This window comes from Protopterus annectens, chromosome 2.part1 (assembly GCF_019279795.1).
Source record: "Protopterus annectens isolate FY-2018-M chromosome 2.part1, PAN1.0, whole genome shotgun sequence".
Lineage (NCBI taxonomy): Eukaryota > Metazoa > Chordata > Ceratodontiformes > Protopteridae > Protopterus > Protopterus annectens.
In genome coordinates, this window is record NC_056729.1 from 563083468 (window position 1) to 563105007 (window position 21540).

General features: G+C 43.3%; 1 protein-coding gene across 1 annotated transcript in view; it reads right to left on the reverse strand.

The window, feature by feature from the left end:
- The window catches only part of IMMT (inner membrane mitochondrial protein), a 1103717-nt gene that overhangs the window by 799641 nt on the left and 282536 nt on the right, over nt 1-21540 (reverse strand). Inside the window, exon 5 of the mRNA XM_044062331.1 lies at nt 3683-3802. Coding sequence (XP_043918266.1) covers nt 3683-3802 — 120 coding nt within the window. The remainder of the gene's footprint in view (nt 1-3682; nt 3803-21540) is intronic.

The window sequence follows — 21540 nt, forward strand, 5'->3', positions numbered from 1 at the left end:
CCAGGCATAGTCTGATGTGTCTGTGGTGAGGGTCTGGGCGGCATGGGGTTGTGAGAAGGGTAGTCCCTTGGTTGCTGCTGCCCACCAAAGAAAATCTTTCCTTAAACAAGGTATCACTGGTATAAGGGTTTCCAGGTCTTGGAAGTGTTGACACCAAAAGCTTTTTAGGTACCACTGTAGTTTCCTTATATGCAGTCTAGCATATGGAATGAGTAGAATGCAAGAAGTCATGAACCCCAGAGCTTGCAGGATTTTCCTTGCGGATCACTGGGGTCTGGTGGCTAGCTGAGAGAAGTAGGCAGTCACGTAGGTTTTCTGGTGTAAGGAATGCCATCTAGGATGCTGTGTCCAGGCTTGCTCCCAGGAATACAATTTTTTGGGTGGGTACTAGTTTCTATTTCTTTTCGTTGACAGTATACCCCGGGGAGATCAGTAGGTCCTTTGAAACAATCAGGTGCTTTAGCAGTTTTTCCTGTCTGCCTGAATTAGGCAGTCGTCCAAGTATGGGTAAATCTGAATATTTCTTTGTCTGCAAAAAGCAATGGCGGGAGCCAGACCTTTTGTGAAAACTCTGGGAGCAGTGGATAAGCAAAGGGAAGTGCAGAGAACTGAAAGTGCAGTGATCCTGCCCTGAAACGTAGATATTTCCTGCATGATTCCCTTACTGGGATGTGTAGGTAGGCCTCTTATACGACTAGGGTGGTTAACCAATCATCCTTGGAGAGCATAGGTAGAAACTGCTGGAGGGTGAGCATTTTCAATTTTGGTATCACCAGAAAGGTGCTTAGAATCGATAGATCGAGGACGGGGTGCCAGGTGCCCTCTTTTCTGGGTACCAGAAGAGTCTTGAGTAGAAACCTTGGCCTATCTGTTCTGCAGGAACGTGCTCTATTGCCCTCATAGAGAGCAGGGAAAGGACTTCCTTTTTGGCCTCTGCCCACTGGTTGGGGGAAGAGCTGGGAGCCCTTTTGGGGTTGGTAGAGTGTGGAAATAAAATCCATATCCCTGGGACACTATGCTGAGGACCCAGTGGTCGTTGGTAATGGTGGCCCAGGTGCTTGCGTGGAAGGAATGTTTTCCTCCAAAGGGCAAGAGCAGGTGGGCAGAGGGAGGGGGTGGAAGTGGAAAGTCGATGTAAGTTCTTACCATGAGGGGACAGCTTAGCACTCCCTGGTTTTGAAGAGGAGGAACTCCATTGCTTAGATCTCTGCATTCCCTGGGGCTGTTTGGGGGGGGGGGGCTGCTTCCCCGGGGTCTGGACTGAGTTGACATGGAGGGGCAATGCCTACTGAACATCAGTGGCTGGACCTGCAAGAAGTCCTTAACTGTCTGCACAGATTTAGCTTTTTTTTCCCATCTTTTTTAAGACCTCCTCTGCCTTGGTGCCAAATAAGGTGTCTTTGTGCAAGGGTGCGTCCAATAATTTGGATTTGACATGGTCTGGCAATGGCTGTTCCTTAAGCCAAGTATGTCTTCTAAGGACAGAACCAATGACTGCTGCCCTGCAAGATGCTTCCAGGGTGTCAAAACCACATTGTGAGGTGTGCCAAGTTACTTGACTTGCAGAATGCATTAACTCTTGTAACTCTATTTTCTGCGCAAGCAGGAAAAGATATTTTTTGTTTGAGTAGTTCCACGGTATGTTGCTGACATTTCAGCATATGGAACTGCCAATTTAGTGCTCTAATAGCAAGAGTAGCAGAGGTGTATACTTTTTATCCCATCTGTTTAATACTCGGGAATCCCTGTCTGAAGGGGTGGGATTCTTAGCAGAAGTTGCTTTAATTCCTTTAGGTTCTTGAGAGATAACCTCTGGGTCAGCAGTAGGATTTTTGAAAAGAAATTTAAGAGAGTCAGGGAATCTATAATACCTCTCAGGTTTCCTGGGAGCAGGAGGGAGGGTGTCAGGAGTCAAACTGGATTCCATAAAAACATCATCCACAAGATCCAGGACAGGAGGAATGGCCCGAGGTCTGTGTTGTGAAAGATCTAAGAATTCCTTGAGTCTCTTTTTAGACTGAGGGTAGTTATGTCATTCCCATTGGAAATGCTCCCTTGAAGTATGTAGGTTTTCCCCAAAGGAAAAGTCCTCGGTGGAGAGGCTGAAGGAATGGATTCCTCTGCATCAGAATCCTCATAAGCAGAGAGGGATTGCATGTCTTCATATTCAGATGCATCAGACACATTGGATTCCTGCTCAGATAACACTACTGGAAACAAATCTCTTTCTTTTGGAAGGGGTAGCCTGGCTTCCCCTGATGAGCATTATAAGGTCTTCTGCCATTTTAAGCATCTGAGACTGAGGCAAGGAAGCAGGTGCCTGAGATTGAGTCTGTTTCTTGGGTGTGGTTTGTACCCTAGGCCTTAGAAACTCTGTAGTTTTCAAAAGAACAAGAAGGTAGGCGAGAAAGAAGTGTCTGTGTCGAGAATCGGTAGTGCGAAGTACATCCTCAGAAGCCGGTGTCTGTTCAGTGACTCCAGACCCATCCAAGGTAGAGACATCCGCAGGATCCATAGTCGAAGTCTCTCGCAGCATACCGAACTCCAAAAGGGTCTCTGTAGCAGCCTGCAAATCCACAGAAGCGGGCATCAAGGGCTGTAAAAGAACCTCACTGAGGACCGGAGAACTGACTACAAGCTTAACGGAAGCATCGTTGGTAGTTTTGGACCTATGCGGTCTGTCTCCATCTTTATCCTTATGGTTTTTTGGAAGATCGGTAGTCTGATGGCTTACTGAAGCCATATCGGAATTAGAGGACTGAGAGCGAAAATATCTAGCTACAATAAGGGCCAGACGACGTATAGTTCTGGCGTTGAACAAAGCACAAAAAAGACAGCGGGTAATGTCATGGTCTGGGCCTAAGCAAGTGACACAGTAAGAATGAAAGTCTCGGTGTGGTATTTGCTTTCCCCAGGCAAGACAATTGTTAACTTTTTCTGACATCTGTTAGAGCAGGAAAAAAGGATCTCCAATAGGGTACTTGGCTTTAGAAGACTTCAACTTCAATTCAGAAACGCAAACTCAGGTAGTGGCTGACCGGCACATGTGCGTGCAAACTGCTTCTGCTTCAGGCTCCTTGGCAAAAAAGACTGGTGTAATGGCGTCGGCTGCCTTATTTTATACCACTCACGACCTGACATCAGTCCTGGAGTGATGGCAACCGAAGCAGAAATACTAAGCCTCTGGTATTCAAGCCGACTGAGGGCTACCCTGGCAGGGATAACCCAAATGTGATGACTGCAACGGTGAAACACAAATGGCTTGTACATCTCATTACTGAAGTACGTTTTCTAATCTGTTATATGCATTGTATATGGGAAAAAAAAAATAGAAAAGATCTTTCATCTTCAGCAGCTTTCTAGCCCTTTCTCCTTACATGGGGACATACAGCTCTGCTGAATAATCATCCTTAATCCCCTGACAAGAGACTGATAACACAACAAAAACCAACACAACTTGAAAGAGCTTTAGCTCTAAGAAAAACACATTCAACCATACTTTGAGAACAGAAAAATAATCTGCAAAATTATGACTACAGGAAGAAGCTGGAGCTTACATTATGGCTCTCAAATTTCTCACAGGGATGTCAAATACTACTTAAATACAGACTTTCCAGTTAGAACATACACCTGCCCGTCTCAAGGCAGTCTTGTCATGCCAAACAAAGATTTGTGCTGATACCTGAAGAAGAAAGTTTGTGTTCCTTGTGCAAATGGTCCTTGTCCTCCTGCAGTCCAGGGGCTGGTACCGAAGCAGCTTCACCTGTTGCAGAAATGATCTGAGCAGCATCAGCTGAAGCTCCTGTGGCACAATGCACAACAATCATTGATGCATCAGAGAAGTAAAGACATGCAAAACCAAACTATAATAATAATAATAAAAAAAATTTAAACCTTCAGATCAGTTGCATTTTAGTACAAAGGTTAGCCTTGCTCTTACTTGGCACATCTAATGCTGCATCATCTTTAAGACTGCAGGTAGTGCAGTCCTAGAGACTTAGTTATGCAGTCCTTCCTCATTCACTGTTTGCTCCTTTAGAGGGGAATGACAAAGCAGAGTACATGAATCCTTTCTAACCTCTGCAGTAAATGGAAAGAAGATGCACACACACCTACACCCCATTTAAGTGCAGTTTAGTCAACCTGTCTGCACCACTGTTAAAAATCTAGTAAAGGAATCAAGAACATCTTCATCTAGAAAATGATTATTGGACCCTTTACTACTGACCAACTTCCATAACTTTGTGCTAGCACACAAACTTTGAGCAGAGAAAGCCAAAAAATAAACATCTCCAAAACAGTTTGGTACTCAAACATTTCTCGGAAAGAAATTTGGACAATCCACTATAAAATGTACTCTGATAATGTTCCTAGCATCAAACGTGACAGAGCAGCTGCATCATAAATCTTAGCAAACAATTTAACATTATGCATTTTGTATCACGTCATACCACATTTGAAATTAAAAGCACCTCCACTCTTGTACAGAAGTACACTGTTTTCATGTCTGCTAACCAACACCTGCAACAAGGAAGCGGATATGAATGTATTTATGCACGTATATATGTATTTTATTTATTTTGCAGTGAGCTCCATGGATTTTTTCCACACACAGACTGGTAGTGGTGTATGGTTACGCAACTTGCTATTACACATACAATGGAGGCTGAGGGAATCAAACCTTGCACCACAGGAAACACCTCATTAACAGCACCTTAATCCTTTAAGCCACCTGCCAGACTATCTGGACACAGATGAGTTTAAGAGCAAAGCTTCAGTTAGAAGACTGTCCTTTTTGTAGTAGTAATGATACAACTAAATGCAGAGCAGTTATGAACTCTGGGCACCTCTTCAGCTTGTGAATGGAAATCTGTCGTAAAATCGTTAGTTAAGATATAAACAGTTGTCTAAGTTGCTGCTTTTCAAGTGTCCTAAGCCAAGAAAGTATTGAAAAAGTTTGCAGTTGTACAGATTGCTATACAGTAGGGATATTCATTTTCTCTTGCAAGACTTTCTCATATTTGTCACAACAAAAGGTAATAAAAGTAGTGAACCATCGGACACAAAAATATTTACTATTTTCCAATTAGGAAGTCAAATCAGTACTCATTTACCATTGGCTTCTTGATAGAGCCATCTGGGAAAGCTTAATTACGGTGAAAGCCAGGGAAATAAAGCTCCAGGCACACAAGATTTACAAACAAAATACAGCACATGTACACTTAATTGACAAGAGGCCGCAGTGGTGCAGCAGTTAGCATTACCTCCTCACAGCAAGAGGTTCTCCCATTCGATTCTCGGCTGGAGCACCTTCTGTGTAGTCTGCATGTTCTCCCCGCGGTTGTGTGACATTTAAAGACATGCAGGTAGGTGTGTGCGTGAATGGGTGTGCCTTCTTTGAAGGTTGGGTGTCGGGCTGGCAACTTGGCACCGTAAAAATCCACTGCTAATCATTAGTGGACCGAAGCTCCGCTGTGGCGACCCCAAACTGGGAAAAGCCAAAAGACTTAGTAGTACACTAAACTGACAAACATATTAAGTATATGCATAAGAATTATTTTTAAAAAGTACTAGAACTAGCAAGATTTGTTGGCGAAAAAAAAATGAAAATTTCATACGCAGAAAAGTGAATGCCTTGGCAGGTAGTTGCATCTCTGGAAGCCACAGACTTGCATTTTAAATATAACAACGCTATTATTTATTCATTTAAAGGTACCAGTGCACTTTTTCCTTAAGGATAAAAATCAGTTAAAGGAGAGTATGAAATAGGGAAAGAGAGATCGGACAAAGGCATCTGTGTGAGAGGAAACAAAGGTTCTAGCATGTACTTCCAACAATGGCTAAACTTAACTTTAAAAAGGTAAAACTTCTGAGTACAGCGGTCCATTTGGAGAAACTGTCCCCATACAAAGGAACAACTTTCCTTTTTGGAATGTGTATATACTTGTGTTTGCTGCAAGTTAAAAGGGTTGGGGATTTCAAAGTGCTTCAATAAAAGTACTCAAGCAACTAATAAAGTGTCTAGGAAAATATGACTTGGATTTAAACAGCGATGCGAAGCAGCAAATGCATAATAGAGCCTACTGCCAAACATTAATGACTGTATACAAGTTGCAAGCACGTAACATTTATTCAAAAGAACAGTCACACCCAATATGTTAAAGTATTGGCTTCTTACCAGAATGACCGCCTTGCCAATATTTGGATGATCAATGGCATTGCAGACTGATGAAAAGAGTACAGAATTGTATTAATAGGTGCAAGGTGAAAACAGAAATGTTACAGAAGACACATTATCACATTCACATGCTCTTTTTTGTACAAAAGAAAGGACTTCAGAATGGACATTCTGTCTAGTATCAGTGACAAAGGAAAAGATAAGTAAGACTGATTTGTGAGAAGGGTTCCAATAATGATGGAAGAGGGAAAAAGCGACATTGGTATACTTGTAGTAATAAAGGGTTAATGACAGGAAGGAAGGATTACACTGGCATGTACCTGAACTCCACCTAAAAAGAACAGTTGTGTACACTTACCATAAATGTAGATGTTGAGTGTATTCACTGTTGCAGTCATTGCATTTGGGTTATCTGCTTGCAGGTAGCCCTCAGCCGGCCTAATTATCAAAGTCTTGGGTCCTGCGTCGGTTGCGGTCTCTTCTTCCATGACGTGAGGTAGTCAGGGGTATAAAGCATGCAGCGGATGCATAACATCATTTTTTCTTGCCCCAGATGTCAGGTGCCCCCCTAATGGGAAGCAATTATATACAAGGCTACACCTCTAACAAAAAGCAAATACACCAGAAAGCTTAAATACAGTAAGCAAGAAGAGAGGTATAACCGACTCAGGGGGCTGGAGGGAAGGTAACCAGGACTGCAACACTGAATACACTCGGAACATCTACATTTATGGTAAGTGTACACAACTGTAATATGTTCTTCGTGTTTCACTGTTGCAGTCATTACATTTGGGTAGATTCCCAAAGCTAAGGAAGGGAGGAGGCAATTAGAGAGCATTAGGACCAGCTACTAGGCCCAGCAGGACTGCAGTGGCAAAACCAGCTCTGGATTTAGAAAAAATTGGCAAGTGGTAATGCTTGGTGAAGGCATGAACATAACTCCATGTAGCAGCTTCTAGGATGCTCCTGGTAGGGACACCTCTGAGAAAGGCTGTAGAAGTAGATGCAGCCCTGGTGGAATGTGATCTTATCCCCTGTGGGGTAGGTTTTCCATGGTGCTTATAACAGAAATGAATGCAATGGCCTATCCACTTAGAAATGGTTTGCTTTGAAATGGCCTTCCCCTCTGCCCCTGCAGCAAAGGCAACTAGCAGCTGTTCAGTTTTCCTGAGAGGCTTAGTCCTGTCCAAATAAAATCCAAGTTGTCTGTGTACATCCAAAGAGTGCAGTATTTGTTCGCGTTTGTTCTGTAGATTAGAAAAGAAGGATGGCAAATGAATGGACTGATTGAGGGCCAGACTGGATAACCACCTTGGGCATAAAGAAAGGATTGGTCCTAAGGGACACCCTTGTCTGCATGGAAGATGAAGGGCTCTACTGCCATGAGGGCCTGTAATTCAGACACTCTTCTTGCTGAAGTGATGGCTAGAAGGAAGACTGTTTTCCAAGAAGGGAATTTCAACTCTGCAGTTGCAGCTGGCTCGAAAGGAGGTAGAGTGAGCTTTTCCAATACAAAGTTAAGGTCCCAGGCTGGAGTAGGGGCTCTCCTGGGTGGACTTAAATTTTTGGCCCCTCTGAGGAATTGTTTCAGCAGGGGGTGAGAGAAGAGGGGAGGGCTCAGTATTATAATGTGCTGAAATGGCTGAGGCATGAATTTTAATAGAAGAGAAGGAAAGGCCCTTGTGAAGCATCTCTGTTAAGTATTGAAGAATATGCAGTAAGCTGGGCACTGATGTGCCCATCCCCTGAGCTTGGCTCCAGGAGCAGTATCTTTTCCACTTTTCAGCATAGGATTTTCTAGTACTAGGCCTCCTTGCCTCCAGGATGACATCAAGCACTTGCTTACTGAGGGATGGTATTGGAGAGCTCAGTTAATCAGTCAGGCTGGAAGGGTCAGGGTTTGAAGCTGGAGGTGCAGAATCTGGCCCTCCTGCTGGGACAGCAGGGAAGGGGTCTGAGGCAGGTGAAATGGCTCCAGCAGTGACATACTACGTAAGAGGGGATACCATTGTTGGCATGGCCAGACTGGTGCAATGAGTATTGTCCTTGGTTTGTCCTGTTTGATCTTTAGTAAAACTTTCGAAAGGAGAGGCAGAGGGGGAAAGGCATAAACGGAGAGGCTTTCCCAAGTGAAGGACAGGGCATCCACTTTCCAAGCTTTCTGTGGGGAGTCCTTGTGCAGGATTTTCTCAATTGGTAGTTCTGAGGGGAGGCAAACAGGTCCATCTCTGGGCTCCCACATTTGTTTCTCAACATGCTGAATATCTTTGGTTCCAGTTTTCACTCGTGTGGGTCCATGAGATTTCTGCTTAGGTAGTCTGCCAGTGAATTTAGCTTGCCTGGCAGGAATTGAGCTTGTAGATGCACTTGGAAGCTCAAGGCTGTGTTCCACAGAGCCATGGCTAGTCTGCAGAGAGGGCATAAGTGGGTCTCCCCCCCTGCTTGTTTATGTACCACATAACAGTGGTGTTGCCTTGTCTTTACCAATAATTGTCCTGGAAGAGAATTCTGTACAGCTAACATTTCTTTTTGATTGATATGCAGGTGCATTTAACTCTGGTTCTATTTGCCCTGAATGCACTGCCCTGCCAAGTGAGCCCCCCATGCAGAGTCTGATGCGTCTGTTGTTAGGGTTTGGGCGGCAGGGGGGAGAGTGAATTGCTGTCCCTTGTTGTGGTAGCAGGCCTCTGCCCACCAAAGGAACTCTGTCTTTACGAATCATTGTTTCCAGGTCCTGAGAATGTTGACACCATAGGCTTTTTAGATACCATTGTAGTTTCCTCATATGCAGTCATGCATATGGAATTAGTAAGATGCAAGAGGCCATTAACCCCAGGGCTTGCAGTATTTTCCTTGCAGATATCTGGGTCTTTGTGGACAGTTGTCTGAAGTAGGCTGTCAAATAGACTTGCTTCTCTGGCGTGAGGTAAGCCATCTGGGAAGTTGTGTTCAAGCTTGGTCCCAGAAATACAATTTGTTGGCAGGGTACTAGGTGAGATTTATTTTCGTTTATGGTGTACCCCAGTGAGGTTAGCAGTTTCTTTACAAATGCCAGATGGTGTAAATGTATGTCCTGGCTTTCTGCCTTAATTAGACAATCGTCCAGGTATGGGTATATTTGAATATTTATTTGCCTGCAGAATGAAATGACTGGAGCTAGGCACTTTGCGAATACCCTGGGCACAGTAGATAAGCCAAAGGGCAGTGCATAGAACTGATGGTGCATGTAGTCTGCTCTGAAGCTTAGGTATTTTCTGCAGGATTCCCTTACTGGGATGTGCAGGAAGGCTTCCTTTAAGTCTAATGTTGCCAACCAGGCGTTTCTGCCTAACACAGGAAGCAGCTGATGAAGAGTTAGCATTTTGAATTTTGGGATTACCAAGAAGGTGTTTAGGATAGACAGGTCCAGGAAAGAATGCCAGTAGTAGTCTTTTCTGGGTACCAGGAAAAGTCTTGAGTAAAAACCTTGTCCCCATTCTTCTGCTGGGACAGGCTGAATAGCCCTGAAACTTAGAAGAGAGAGAACCTGCTGTTGAGCCTTTCACCCACTGATTTGGGGGATGGTCTGGCCAACCGTTTGGGGTTGGTAAGGTGTGGAAGAGGAATCTGTATCCTTGGGAAACTATATTTAAAACCCATTTGTCTTGGGTAATGTTCCCCCTAAAGGAGCAGTCAGATTATCAGGGCTTTGAAGGTTTACGGTTAAATCATTTTGACAGTTTACCATAAGGGGTGTCTTACTACTACCAGCTTTGGAAGTGGGAGCCCCCCCACTGCTTAGACCTGCGAGTACCTTGAGACTGTAGCCTAGGTGGTCTGTTGTTCCTGGCTTTGGACCGAGAAGGCCTGGATGAGACAGTAAAAGACCAATTCTTAGAAGGCCAATGCCTACTAAATCTGGGAGGCTGTACTTGCAGGAAATCTTTAATAGTTTGCATAGATTTAGCTTTTTCCTCCATCTTTTTAAGTACTTCTGCTTTGCTGCCAAACAGGCAGTCTTGGTTTAAGGGAGCATCCAGTAATTTAGCTTTAACATGATCTGGCAAACTTTGCTCCTTAAGCCAAACATGCCTTCTAAGAACAGATCCAGTGACAGCAGCCCTGCAAGATGCCTCTAGAGAGTCAAAACCACATTGCAAAGTATGTTTACCAACTTGTTAAGCAGAATGCATTAAAATCATGTAATTCTTTATTTTCAGCACAGTCAGGAATCAACATAATTTTCTGTTTAAGTAATTCAATAATATGCTGCTGATACTTTAATATATGAAACTGGCAGTTTAAGGCCCTAATGGCCAAAGTAGCAGAAGTGTATACCTTCTTACCCCACCTGCCCAGGGCCCTGGAATCTCTATCAGAAGGGGTAGGGTTTTTGGCAGTAGTAGCCTTAATGCCTTTGGGTCCCTGAGAAATGGTCTCTGGATCCGCAGTAGGATTTTTAAAGAGGAACTTGTGAGAGTCAGGTACTCTGTAATACTGATCAGGTTTCCTGGGAGCTGGAGGTAAAGTGTTTGGGGCCAGGCTAGATTCCAAGAAGGCATCACACATTACTAATGAGCTAATCCTCCCTGCTGGTTACAATATACTAAGAGTAGACCGACTAAACAAAAAAGGAGGTGGTATAGCTATAATATTTAAGCAGCATCTAGACATCCAGATCTTAAAATTAGCAGCTCCCCAAATAGGTAAGGAAGAAATAATATATGCCAACCTTAAAATAAACCAAAATAAAACCCTAAACATAATAGGTTGCTACTTCCCACCTGGCCAAAACATCCTTCCACTTGAAAACCTCCTCAGCTGGACTACCCACCACCTACCCCAAGAAACTTTAATTAAAAAAAAAAAAAAAAAACTGTATTACCTTATCTTATTTTTGTGCTATTCTTCTGTTCCATCAATGTTTGCTAAATTACCTTAATCACCTGTTTTTGTCTAGCAACCTATCTGCATCTGAAGTTTAATGTTCTGCAACTTATTACTTAGTACTTTGTGTGTCTAGTCTGTTTTAATGTGGAGCTTTTTTCCCCGGGCCTCTACTGAAAATGGACATATATCCAGCTAAACTAGCCCGGTCAACAAATGTAAAATAAAATAAATAAATAAATAAATTCTAGGAGACTTCAACACTGACTGGCAATCCTGCTGTAGCAACTACCCAACCCATCATGTAAATCTCCATGGCTTCACCCAACTAGTCCAGTCTCATACTAGGATAAATAACTCCAACAAACACACTACCCTCGATTGGATACTAGTCAATAAGAGCCCCCAGTCATATATAGCAGGCTGCTTATCTGACAGCCTCAGTGATCACTCCCCCAACCTTCTTACTAAGAAAACATCTTTATAAAGCAAAACCATCATCTACCGTCAAATACGCAAAAAAACTAACTTCAACCCTCTCTCATTCAGCTCATCCCTAAAAGACTGTAAATGGCAACCTCTAAAATACCTCAAACTAGACGACGCAGTTGACTACTTTAATAAAACATTCCTAAGCATCCTTAATTACCACGCCCCCATAAGACATTCCCGAACTAGAGCCCAACAATCCCCATGGCTACAAAAAACACGAAGTCTGAAATGAAAAACAGAAATGAAAAACAAGGAAAAAGCATGGGACAACTTGCGCAAAATCAAAACCCCCTCTACTAGGCAAAAATTCCTAGAACTACGCAAAAGAACCAAAAAGCTTATAAAACAGGACAAAATCCAATACTACCAGTCTGCCCTTACCTCCTCCCAACATAACCCCAAACAATTCTGTTCCTCAAACTCCATCCTCCACCCAGGTAAAGTAAGTACACCCACTCCTAACTTAACTTACTCCTCCGAAAATATTGCTACCTCTTTCAACAATCACTTCACACAAACCATACTATCACTAGCTAGACAACACAACCCGCCCCATAAACCCACACCATCAACTAGAACTTACAATCTCCCAACTAGCTTCTCTTTCTCTCCTGTTCCTACCTCCAAAATAAAACTACTAACTAAACTTAAAACCAGCAGACAACCTCCCAGGTGAATACATTCAACTTGCAGCTGACGCTCTAGCCTACCCCGTATCACTCTTGATTAACAGATCTCTGTCAGAAAGCTATGTTCGTACACTATGGAAAGTCTCACACAATTTCCCTACATAAAGGAGGTCCCCTCCATAGATCTAACCAATTACCGCCCCATAGCTATTCTCTCGCCACTCTCCAAATTACTAGAGAGATGCATTCATTCTCAAGTCTCAGATCACCTCCTTGCTAACAACCTCCTCTCCAACAAACAACACTGTTTCTGACCTAACCATAGCACCACCACCGCCTTACTCTCTTTCTCGAACACTATCCTACAAAATAAAAATGCAGGTTCTCTCTCCTCAGCTACCTTCCTAGACCTCTCTAAAGCTTTCGATATGGTCTCACACAAACAACTCTTCTCTCTTCTCAATAACCTATCCTTCTCTCAACCAGTCATCAACTGGTTTCAGAGTTACCTATCTGACCGCCAACAAGCAGTTGTTTGGCAGGACAACCTATCCAACTACCAGCCTCCATAGGAGTTCCCCAAGGGTCCATCCTGGGATCCCTACTCTTCTCTACTTTCACCAATAATCTAGCCTCAGCCACAAAACATGGCACACTCGTACAATACGTAGATGACTCAACCATCATCTGCACAGCCCACTCCCTACCAGAACTGCAAAAAGTCACACAGGAAACATTTTCTTCTATTGAAACTTGGTTATCCGATGCCCAACTAATACTCAACCCAAATCTTCCAACCCACCAAACTACCCTAGACAGCTCTCACTTTAACATCACAGCAAAAAACACCACCATCCATCCTACAGAACACACCAAATTACTAGGAGCAGAAATAGACAAACTGAACTTTGACATTCACATTTCCATGACCATTAAAAAAGTGCACAAAAAACTAGGAGCATTATATAGAAATCAGCAACTACTTACCAAAGCAGCTAAAATTTCCGTAGCAAATTCTCATCTTATCTCTACCCTACTCTATGTTTCTCCAATATTTACTAACCTTAGACAATGTGATCTAAATAAGCTCAAAACCTGCTACAACAAAATCGCCAAATTTGCCAAAGGGGCTTCCTACCGTACTCCCCACTGTCTCTCACTAGCAGAACTGGGCTGGCTAGAGCTCCCCCACCACCAACAATGGTACCAACTCACCCACAGACTAATAAACCAACCACTAAAAGTTCCATCTCTCCAGAAACTACTCCAACCCTACATAACCACGAGACCACTAAGATACAGCCCCAAAAACCTCCTACAGGTCACAAGAGCCATTAACTCTGCTGGAGAAGCATTATTCTCCTGCACTATAGCCAAACTCTCGAACTCCCTCCCATCCTCAATTACCTCTGTAACTTCTTGCACCCACTTTAAATCCTTACTAAAATCACACTTCAAAACTTGCCAGATATGCCCTTGCAACCCCCCTCTAATACCATTCACTCCCCCCACCCACTACCTCTCTCAGCCCCCTATCAACAACCTACTCTTAGCAAGCTTGGCTACTCATGTTCCCAGCTACCTATCACATATTACTAACTTCTTGTAGCAACAACTGCTAATGGCTGTTACGTAACTCAAAAACAGTTTGTATCAATTGTTCACTGATGAATCTCAACTACATTTTAACCAGGTTTAGTATATGTAACCATATTTTAAAATTGTACTATGCTCTACAGCTGTTTTACATCTGTTTTCTTCTTGTCTTGCGTCTTTAACTGGACTAATGTCTATATTTAAATGCTATGTTTTTTTTAACTGTATAATGCAAATAATAATGTGAAGCTTTTCTCCCGGGCCTCCGCTGAAAACGGACCTGTGTCCAGTTGGACTCTCCCGTCAATAAATGTAAATAAATAAATAAGAAGGCATCATCTACAATGTCCAGCACAGGAGGGATAGCTAAAGGCCTGTGTTGAGGTAGGAGTAAGAATTCCCCAAGCCTCTTGTTGGAGTCAGACTAATCCTGGCTTTCCTAAGAGTGTGCAAAGTTTCACCAAAAGAGAAATCTTCTGGAAGGGAAGCAGAGGGTATGGAGTCCTCTGCATCAGAATTCTCATAGGTAGATAAGGGCAAATCCTGTTCATCAGAAGAAACAGCAATTTCAGAATCCTGATCAGAAGAATCAGAAAGAAAATCAGTTCTAGGTCTCTTAGAGGGAGAAGACGGGCTTCCCCTAATTACAGTAATAAGGTCTTCAGCCATTCTTATTTGTTTTTTTTAGGTATATGGGCCTGACCATGCAGTTTGGATGTCAGTTTTCTAGGCGTGGATCGAGTTTTAGGCCTTAAAGAAGAAGATGGCATCGGTTTGATATGCAAGTCAGTAGGCCTAAATACACCCTCAGAAGTCTGTGCCTGCACAGCAGCTCCGGACCCATCCAAGGAAGAGACATCCGCAGGTTCCATAGTCGAAGAAGCATCTCGCGGAAGAAGCATCTCCAAATGGGTCTCAGTAGAGGCCTGCGAATCTGAAGTAGCTGGTATCAGGGGCTGTGAAAGCACCTGAGTACCGGCGAACTGGCGACTAGCTTAACGGAAGCGTCGGCAGCTTTGGAGCTATGCGGCCTGTCTCTGTCTTCATCTTTACGTGTTTTCGGAATGTCGGTAGTCGGATGGCTTACCGAAGCCATTTCTGGATAATTAAACTGAGTACCGAAATAGTTTGATGCAAAAATGAACCAACGATGAATAGCTCGAGGATTGACTAAGACACAAAACAGACAGCGAGGAACGTCATTGTCTAGGCCCTAAGCAAAGAATTCAGTATAAATGAAAATCTTTGAGGTATTTGTTTTCCACAAGTAATACAATTGTTAACTTTTACTGACCTCGGTTTAGTGCAAGAAAAAGGATCCCCCAATGGCATACTTAGCTTTTCTGAAGACTTCGGTTCTGAAACTCGAAAATGAAAATTTCAGGAGTTGGCCGACCGACACTTGCGAACTGCTTCTGGCACCGCATGGCAGGCTGCATGCTTTATACCCCTGACTACCTGACGTCATGGAAGAAGAGAGAGCAACCAACGGAGGACCAAAGACTTTAATAAGGCCAGCTGAGGGCTACCTGCAAGCAGATAACCCAAATGTAATGACTGCAACAGTGAAACACGAAGAACATCTACTACTATTTAGCTTAAGAGAATTTGGGGACAAATAATTAGCTTTCAGCAGGAAAGATTTACAGCTGGGGGCTGGAACTTGATTTGCAATTGTGAGGCTGTATCAGTGGAACCTAGAAGAGAAATAACAAAAAGAGGGTACATTTCTGAAAAAATGAAGGAGGACATTTGTAAAAAAAGATGCAGATTTACTAGCAAGACCTCAGGCAGAATTTACACATTATTCGCCAAGGTACAACAACTGGGCTAGACTGGATAGAAATCATACTTTGTATAAGCATGCTCCCTGCCTCCACCCCACCCCAAAGGTTTTCAAATGAAGAGCAAAAAATTCTGCCATTTCTACTGGTACTCCAACCAGGTAGCCAAATTCATGAACTAGTTCAGCCAATGCCCATATCAATGGAGGCATAAGAAAGTATTCAGGTGTAAGAGTTGCACAAGACTCCATTATGGCAGTCAAGGATAAGCGGAAAGAGATTAAAAAAGACCAAAACTGAGAAGATGGAAGCTCTTGACAATTGATGTGGACACCAAGATACAAGCAATAATGTTTCTAGTCTTTTAATTAATATTAACATGTCAGGAGTATATTTTATCAAAAATAGAAGTTGTAGACCATCATTAAAGACGCAAAGGAAACTGGGATGAGAAGAGGGGAGAGTTAAGTGGGAAAAGTTGATTCTCTTCATAGAACATTGGGTTTTAAGTTTAGATACTTGTAATTTTAGAACTTGGGGATTTAAAATTTAGATGTTTTTAACTTTAGTATAGTTAGGACTTTCTCAAACTTCTCCCTGAACCTGTGTGCCTACCAATACATAAAACCAGTAACCTTCCACTTATGAAGCAAAACACTTCAACAAAACTTGTGCAACTGTCACTGTGAGAAACTGGTAATCCTAACATTTCTTTCCAACAGATACATACACAGAAAAATAAATTCAACATCAAATCGTTCTGCCTGCCACGTACAGACTCGTATGTCAAAATCAATCGCAAATACAAAATAAAATGCATAGAGATACCTAGGTAAGTAAACCTGAAACTACTCTGGTAACAAAAATATTTTTAATCTGTTACTGGTTTGCATACTGTTTGGGACACAGGCTGCAGAATCTTCAAGATTCCTACAACCATACGTTTACTAGGCAGCACTAACTACAAAATAATTTTGAAAGAAATCTAATATACAAGCAGAAGAAAAATAAGTAAAACACCAAGATATTTTTCAGGCTCCCTCCATCACTACCATAGTAGTACTTTTTACTCTCCCCTCAAATAAATACAATAATCTTAGTCTCTTAGCAGGTAGATAATTCTTCGACTGTACATAAAATGTGTTGCCAGTAAGGCAAATAGTTTTGCCAAAGTAAGTCTTCTCTTGCACTGCAGTAATACTTTTATAGAAAACTTGCTCCTACTTGCCAGAACATCTCACTGATTGTATTTTATGGCAATCTCTTACAGCCAAGGTCTTAATGGAGAACCGCACCCACAGATTCAAAAAAATGTATTTCATTGTAGTTTGGCGTTTCCTACATCTTGCCACCACTCTTGAAGCAATTCCGATTCTTTAGACTGTCTGTAGGTATCCCATAATGCAGTGCTTGTCTGTAAAAAAATATGTTATGCAGGCCTCCTCCTTCCTAAAGCTCCTGTCACTGCATTGATTTTACATGCATACACTGCTATCTTTCAGTCAGTTAGGTTTAAGTAACATTTCATGCCATTCAATGACTACTTAAAAGTACAAACAGTACAAATGCCACAGGGGAACCCTTACTCCGGTGAAGTCTATCTTTTGGCGCTGCCAGAATCCACAGATTTCGTGGGTATAAGCTCTGCTGTATCACACAACTTCCAGTCCAGACTTGCTGTGCCACTAGATCTATAAAGGTATTATGGGGAGGGGGACCATGCAGGATGTAGAAGAGTCAGCTCCAAAAGCCTCCAAGAAAACTTTTTCTGGGGAAGGTGTATTTGTGGACCAACCCTTCTCCGTTTGGCCAATTCTAGAACTTCTAGAAAGGAGGTGTCTGCAAAGGGGGATCTCTGTGAACCTTCCCCTTCCTCCAAATTCGTCTCTTCTGTGATGGATTCATCACCAGAATTAAAGTGCTTCTCTCTTTGCACATCTGCTTTCTATGCACCTATTGTTGGGGAATATCTGGTGAAAGGTCCGAATCGGACTGAACTCACAGTACTTCCAAGATGTTTGGAAACTGACTGTCCCTGCCGACAAGGAAAAGCAGATTCCGGGGCAGAATAAGTCTGAGGTTGGGCGAGATCCGTAAAAGGATAGAAGCATTTGTTCTCTCAAGCATGAGAAGAACTAGTGGGAGGCCTCAAAGGCAGAGGAAAAGATAGGAGCTGAGGAAGTCTCTCTAAAAGCTGGTAAAGAAAGAGACCCCAAAGCTCCAGTCCCGGCTCGGAGATAGACATCGGAGCCAAGTTGTTGAGAGCCGATGCTCTGAGAGAAAGGGACAGCTCTGACAACTTCAGAGTCAAACCCTCTCCCCACACATCAGCTCTGAAGCTTTGGCTCCAACTCTCACCTTGATCTGAGAGACAATGAGGCTAGACAGACTGGTATGTAGTCAGAGTCAAAGTTGATGGCATTATCTGTGTTGACATGGATGCTCCGGAAATTTTCTGATCCGAAGGACAGACCTGCAACGAAGTACGATATGGAGGGGTTGATGGTGATGTTTCCAGTTCTATCAGAGGGGATGGAGCCAGGAGGACCTCCAACTGTAACTATGTCTGGAGGAATTTCCACATCATCCTGTTGACACTGGCTTCAGTGAGACTCAGATGAAGCAACTGACAAAGCCCTGGAATGTAGTTGCAGAATGGGGGAATGGATCAGGATAACTGATCAGATCCACAACAAAGAGCCTAGAAGGAGATGGATAGCAGATCTGAGGCTTTGGATCTGAACAGTTCTGTGTTTTCAGAACCAGACCAGCTGAAACTGTGGGATCCCAGGACTGATTTCTTGCCTTTTCAATGCACTTCTCGGAAGTTTTATCTTTAGGTGGCGCCTTCGACTCTGGAGCTTCCTTATCTTTTTCCATCTCTTTCTCCTTCTGGGTAGAATCTGTGGGAGAACAATAGAAGACCATGAAGTACATGGAATGAGTCCCTTCAAGAATAGTTTCTCTCTTCTACTCTGAAGAGTTTTATGGCCAAAACTGTATCCAAGTGCTCTGCTCCCAAACAATATACACACAGGGAGTGGAGGTCCTGTGAAGGGATTTTGTGACCACTCTTTCCATAATTCTTGAGACTTTTGTTCAACATATTAAGGATGTCTAAACACTCTACAAATTTTAAACACAAAAGAATGCCTACTCATTTTGAAGCATTCTGAGCATTTTAAATTTTGGGATCACCAGAGAGGTGTTTAGAATGCATAGATAGAGGATTGGGCTTCCAAGCGCCCTATTTTCTGGGCACTAGAAAAAGTCTAGAGTAGAAACCTTGGCCTATCTGTTCTGCATGAACATGCTCTACTACGCCCTCAGAGAGCGGGGAAAGGATTTGCTTTTGAGCCTCTGCCCACTGGTTTGGTGGTAGATCTAGAAACCCTTTTGAGGTTGGAAGGGTGTGGAATGAAAATTTGTATCCCTTACAGTGGTCGTTAGTAATGGTGACCCATGTGCTTGCATGAAAGAAGAGTTTTCCTCCTAGGGGTAAGAGAAGGTGGGAAGAGGTAAGGGGTGGGGGAGGTGAGTCATTGTGAGTTCTTACCATAAGGCGGCGGCTTAGAACTCCCTGGGTTTGAAATGGAGGTAGTCCACTGCTTAGATATCGGCATTCCCTGTGGCTGCTGTCTGGGGGGGGGGGGTCTGGTTCCCCAGGGCCTAGGCTGGACTGTCTTTCTGGGAGCAGGAAAGGACCAATGTTTGGTGGGACAATGTCTGCTGAACCTAGGTGGCTGGACCTGCAAGAAATCCTTAACTGTTTGCATAGATTTTGCTTTTTCTTCCATCTTTTTTAAGACCTCTTCTGCCAAATAAGTCATCTTTGTGCAAGGGGGCATCCAACAATTTAGATTTAACATAATCTGGCAGGGGCTGTTCCTTAAGCCATGCATTCCTTCTAATGACAGACCCTGCAAGAGGCTTCTAGGGCATCAAAACCACAGTGCAAGGTGCGTTTAGTTACTTTTATTTATTTAACATTTGTTAACTGGGAAAAGTACAACTTGGAACAAAGCCAATTTTCAGCAGTGGCCCATGGAGAAACACTCCAGACATGTCTTTGTAATGTGGGAGGAAACCCACACTAACGCAGGGAAGACATGCAGACTCCACAGAGAAGGCACCGCAGCAGAGAATCGAAGCGTAGAACCTCTTGCTGTGAGGCGACAACGCTACTGCTGCACCACTTGCACAGAATGCAAGTCATGGACGGCGCAGTGCTGCAGTCCCCATGACTTGCAGAATGCATTAACTCTTGTAATTCTTTTGATTCTGCCCAAGCAGGAAAGGAAGACATTTTTTGTTTAAGGAGTTCCAGGGTATGCTGCTGAAATTTCAGCATATGGAACTGACAATTTAGTGCCCTGATAGCAAGAGTAGCTGAGCTGTATACTTTTTTACCCCATCTGTCCAGTGCTCGGGAAACCCTATCTGAGGGTGTGGGATTCTTAGAGGGTGCTTTAATTCCTTTAGGCCCTTGAGAAAATTACCTCAGGGTCAGCAGTAGGACTTCAAAAATAAAATAAAATAAAAATTGTGAGAGTCAGGGACTCTATAGTACCGGTCTAGTTTTCTGGGTGCAGAAGGGAGGGTGTCAGGAGTCAAGTTGGATTCCAGGAAAACATCCTCCACAACATCCAAGACAGGGGGGATGACCAAGGGTCTGTGCTGTGGGAGATCTAGGATTTCCCCGAGTCTCTTGTTAGACTGAAAAATCCTCTGGGGGAGAGGCTGAAGGAATGGAATCCTCTGCATCATAATCCTCATAAGCAGAGAGGGCTTGCATGTCTTCATATTCAGATGCATCAGATTCATCTGACTCTTGTTCAGACAAAACTACAGGGGACAGATCTCTTTTCCATTTGGATGGGGTAGCTTGGCTTCCCCTGATCAGCATAAGGTCTTCCGCCATTTTAAGCATTTGAGATTGAGGCAACAAAGTAGCTGCCTGACAGTGAGTCGTCGGTTACTTGGGTGTGGTTCGTACCCTGGGCCTTAGAAACTTTTGTCGTTTTTGAAAGAACGGTAGTTGCGAGAGACGTCTGTCTGTGTCGAGAATCAGTAGTGTGAAGGACATCCTCGGAAGCCGGTGTCTGCTCAGCGGCTTTGGACCCAGCTAAAGTAGAGACGACCGTGAGTTCCTTAGTTAAAGAAGAGTTTTGCGGCATATGGCTCCGAAAGGGTCTTGGTAGCGGCCTGCGAATCCACAGAAGTGGGCATCAGGGGCTGCGAAAGCACCAGAGGACTGGAGAGCTGATGTCTAGCTTAACGGAAGCGTCGTCGGTAGGTTTGGACTTGTGCAGTCTGTCTCTGTCTTTATCTTTACGCTTTTCCGGTAGATCTGCTGTCAAATGGCTTATCAAAGCCATATCTGAATTAGAGGACTGTAAGCGAAAATATCTGGCTACAATAAGGGCCCAACGACTGATCGTTCTGGTGTTAAAGTACAGAAGTGACAACTGGGGACATTGTGGTCTGGGCCTAAACAAGTGACGCAGTAGGAATGGAAGCCTGTGTGGTATTTGCTTTCCACAGGCAAGACAATCATTACCTTTTTCTGACCTCAGTTAGTGCAAGAAAAAAGGATCCCCAACAGCAAGAAAGACTGATATAATGGTGTCAGCTGCCTTACTTTATGCTACTGACTACCTGACATCAGCCCTGAAGCAACATCAACCAAAGCAGAATTACTAAGTTTCTGGTATTCGGGCTGGCCGAGGACTACCCTGGCAGGGATAACCCAAATGTGATGACTGCAACAGTGAAACACGAACATCACTGAAATTAGTGAATAAATGGGAGACTATAAAGCTTCCAAAATGTTTGAAATATGGAAAATATGACTTTGCAAGAAAAAGAGGCCGAGAATGCCTGGACTTTTGTTGACTGTTAAACTTGTGGATGGACTATACAGCAAATACCCTGCTTTATATCATTAATATTTAGGACACTAAAAGGGGAAAAAGGTAACCAAGAAACAAATTTA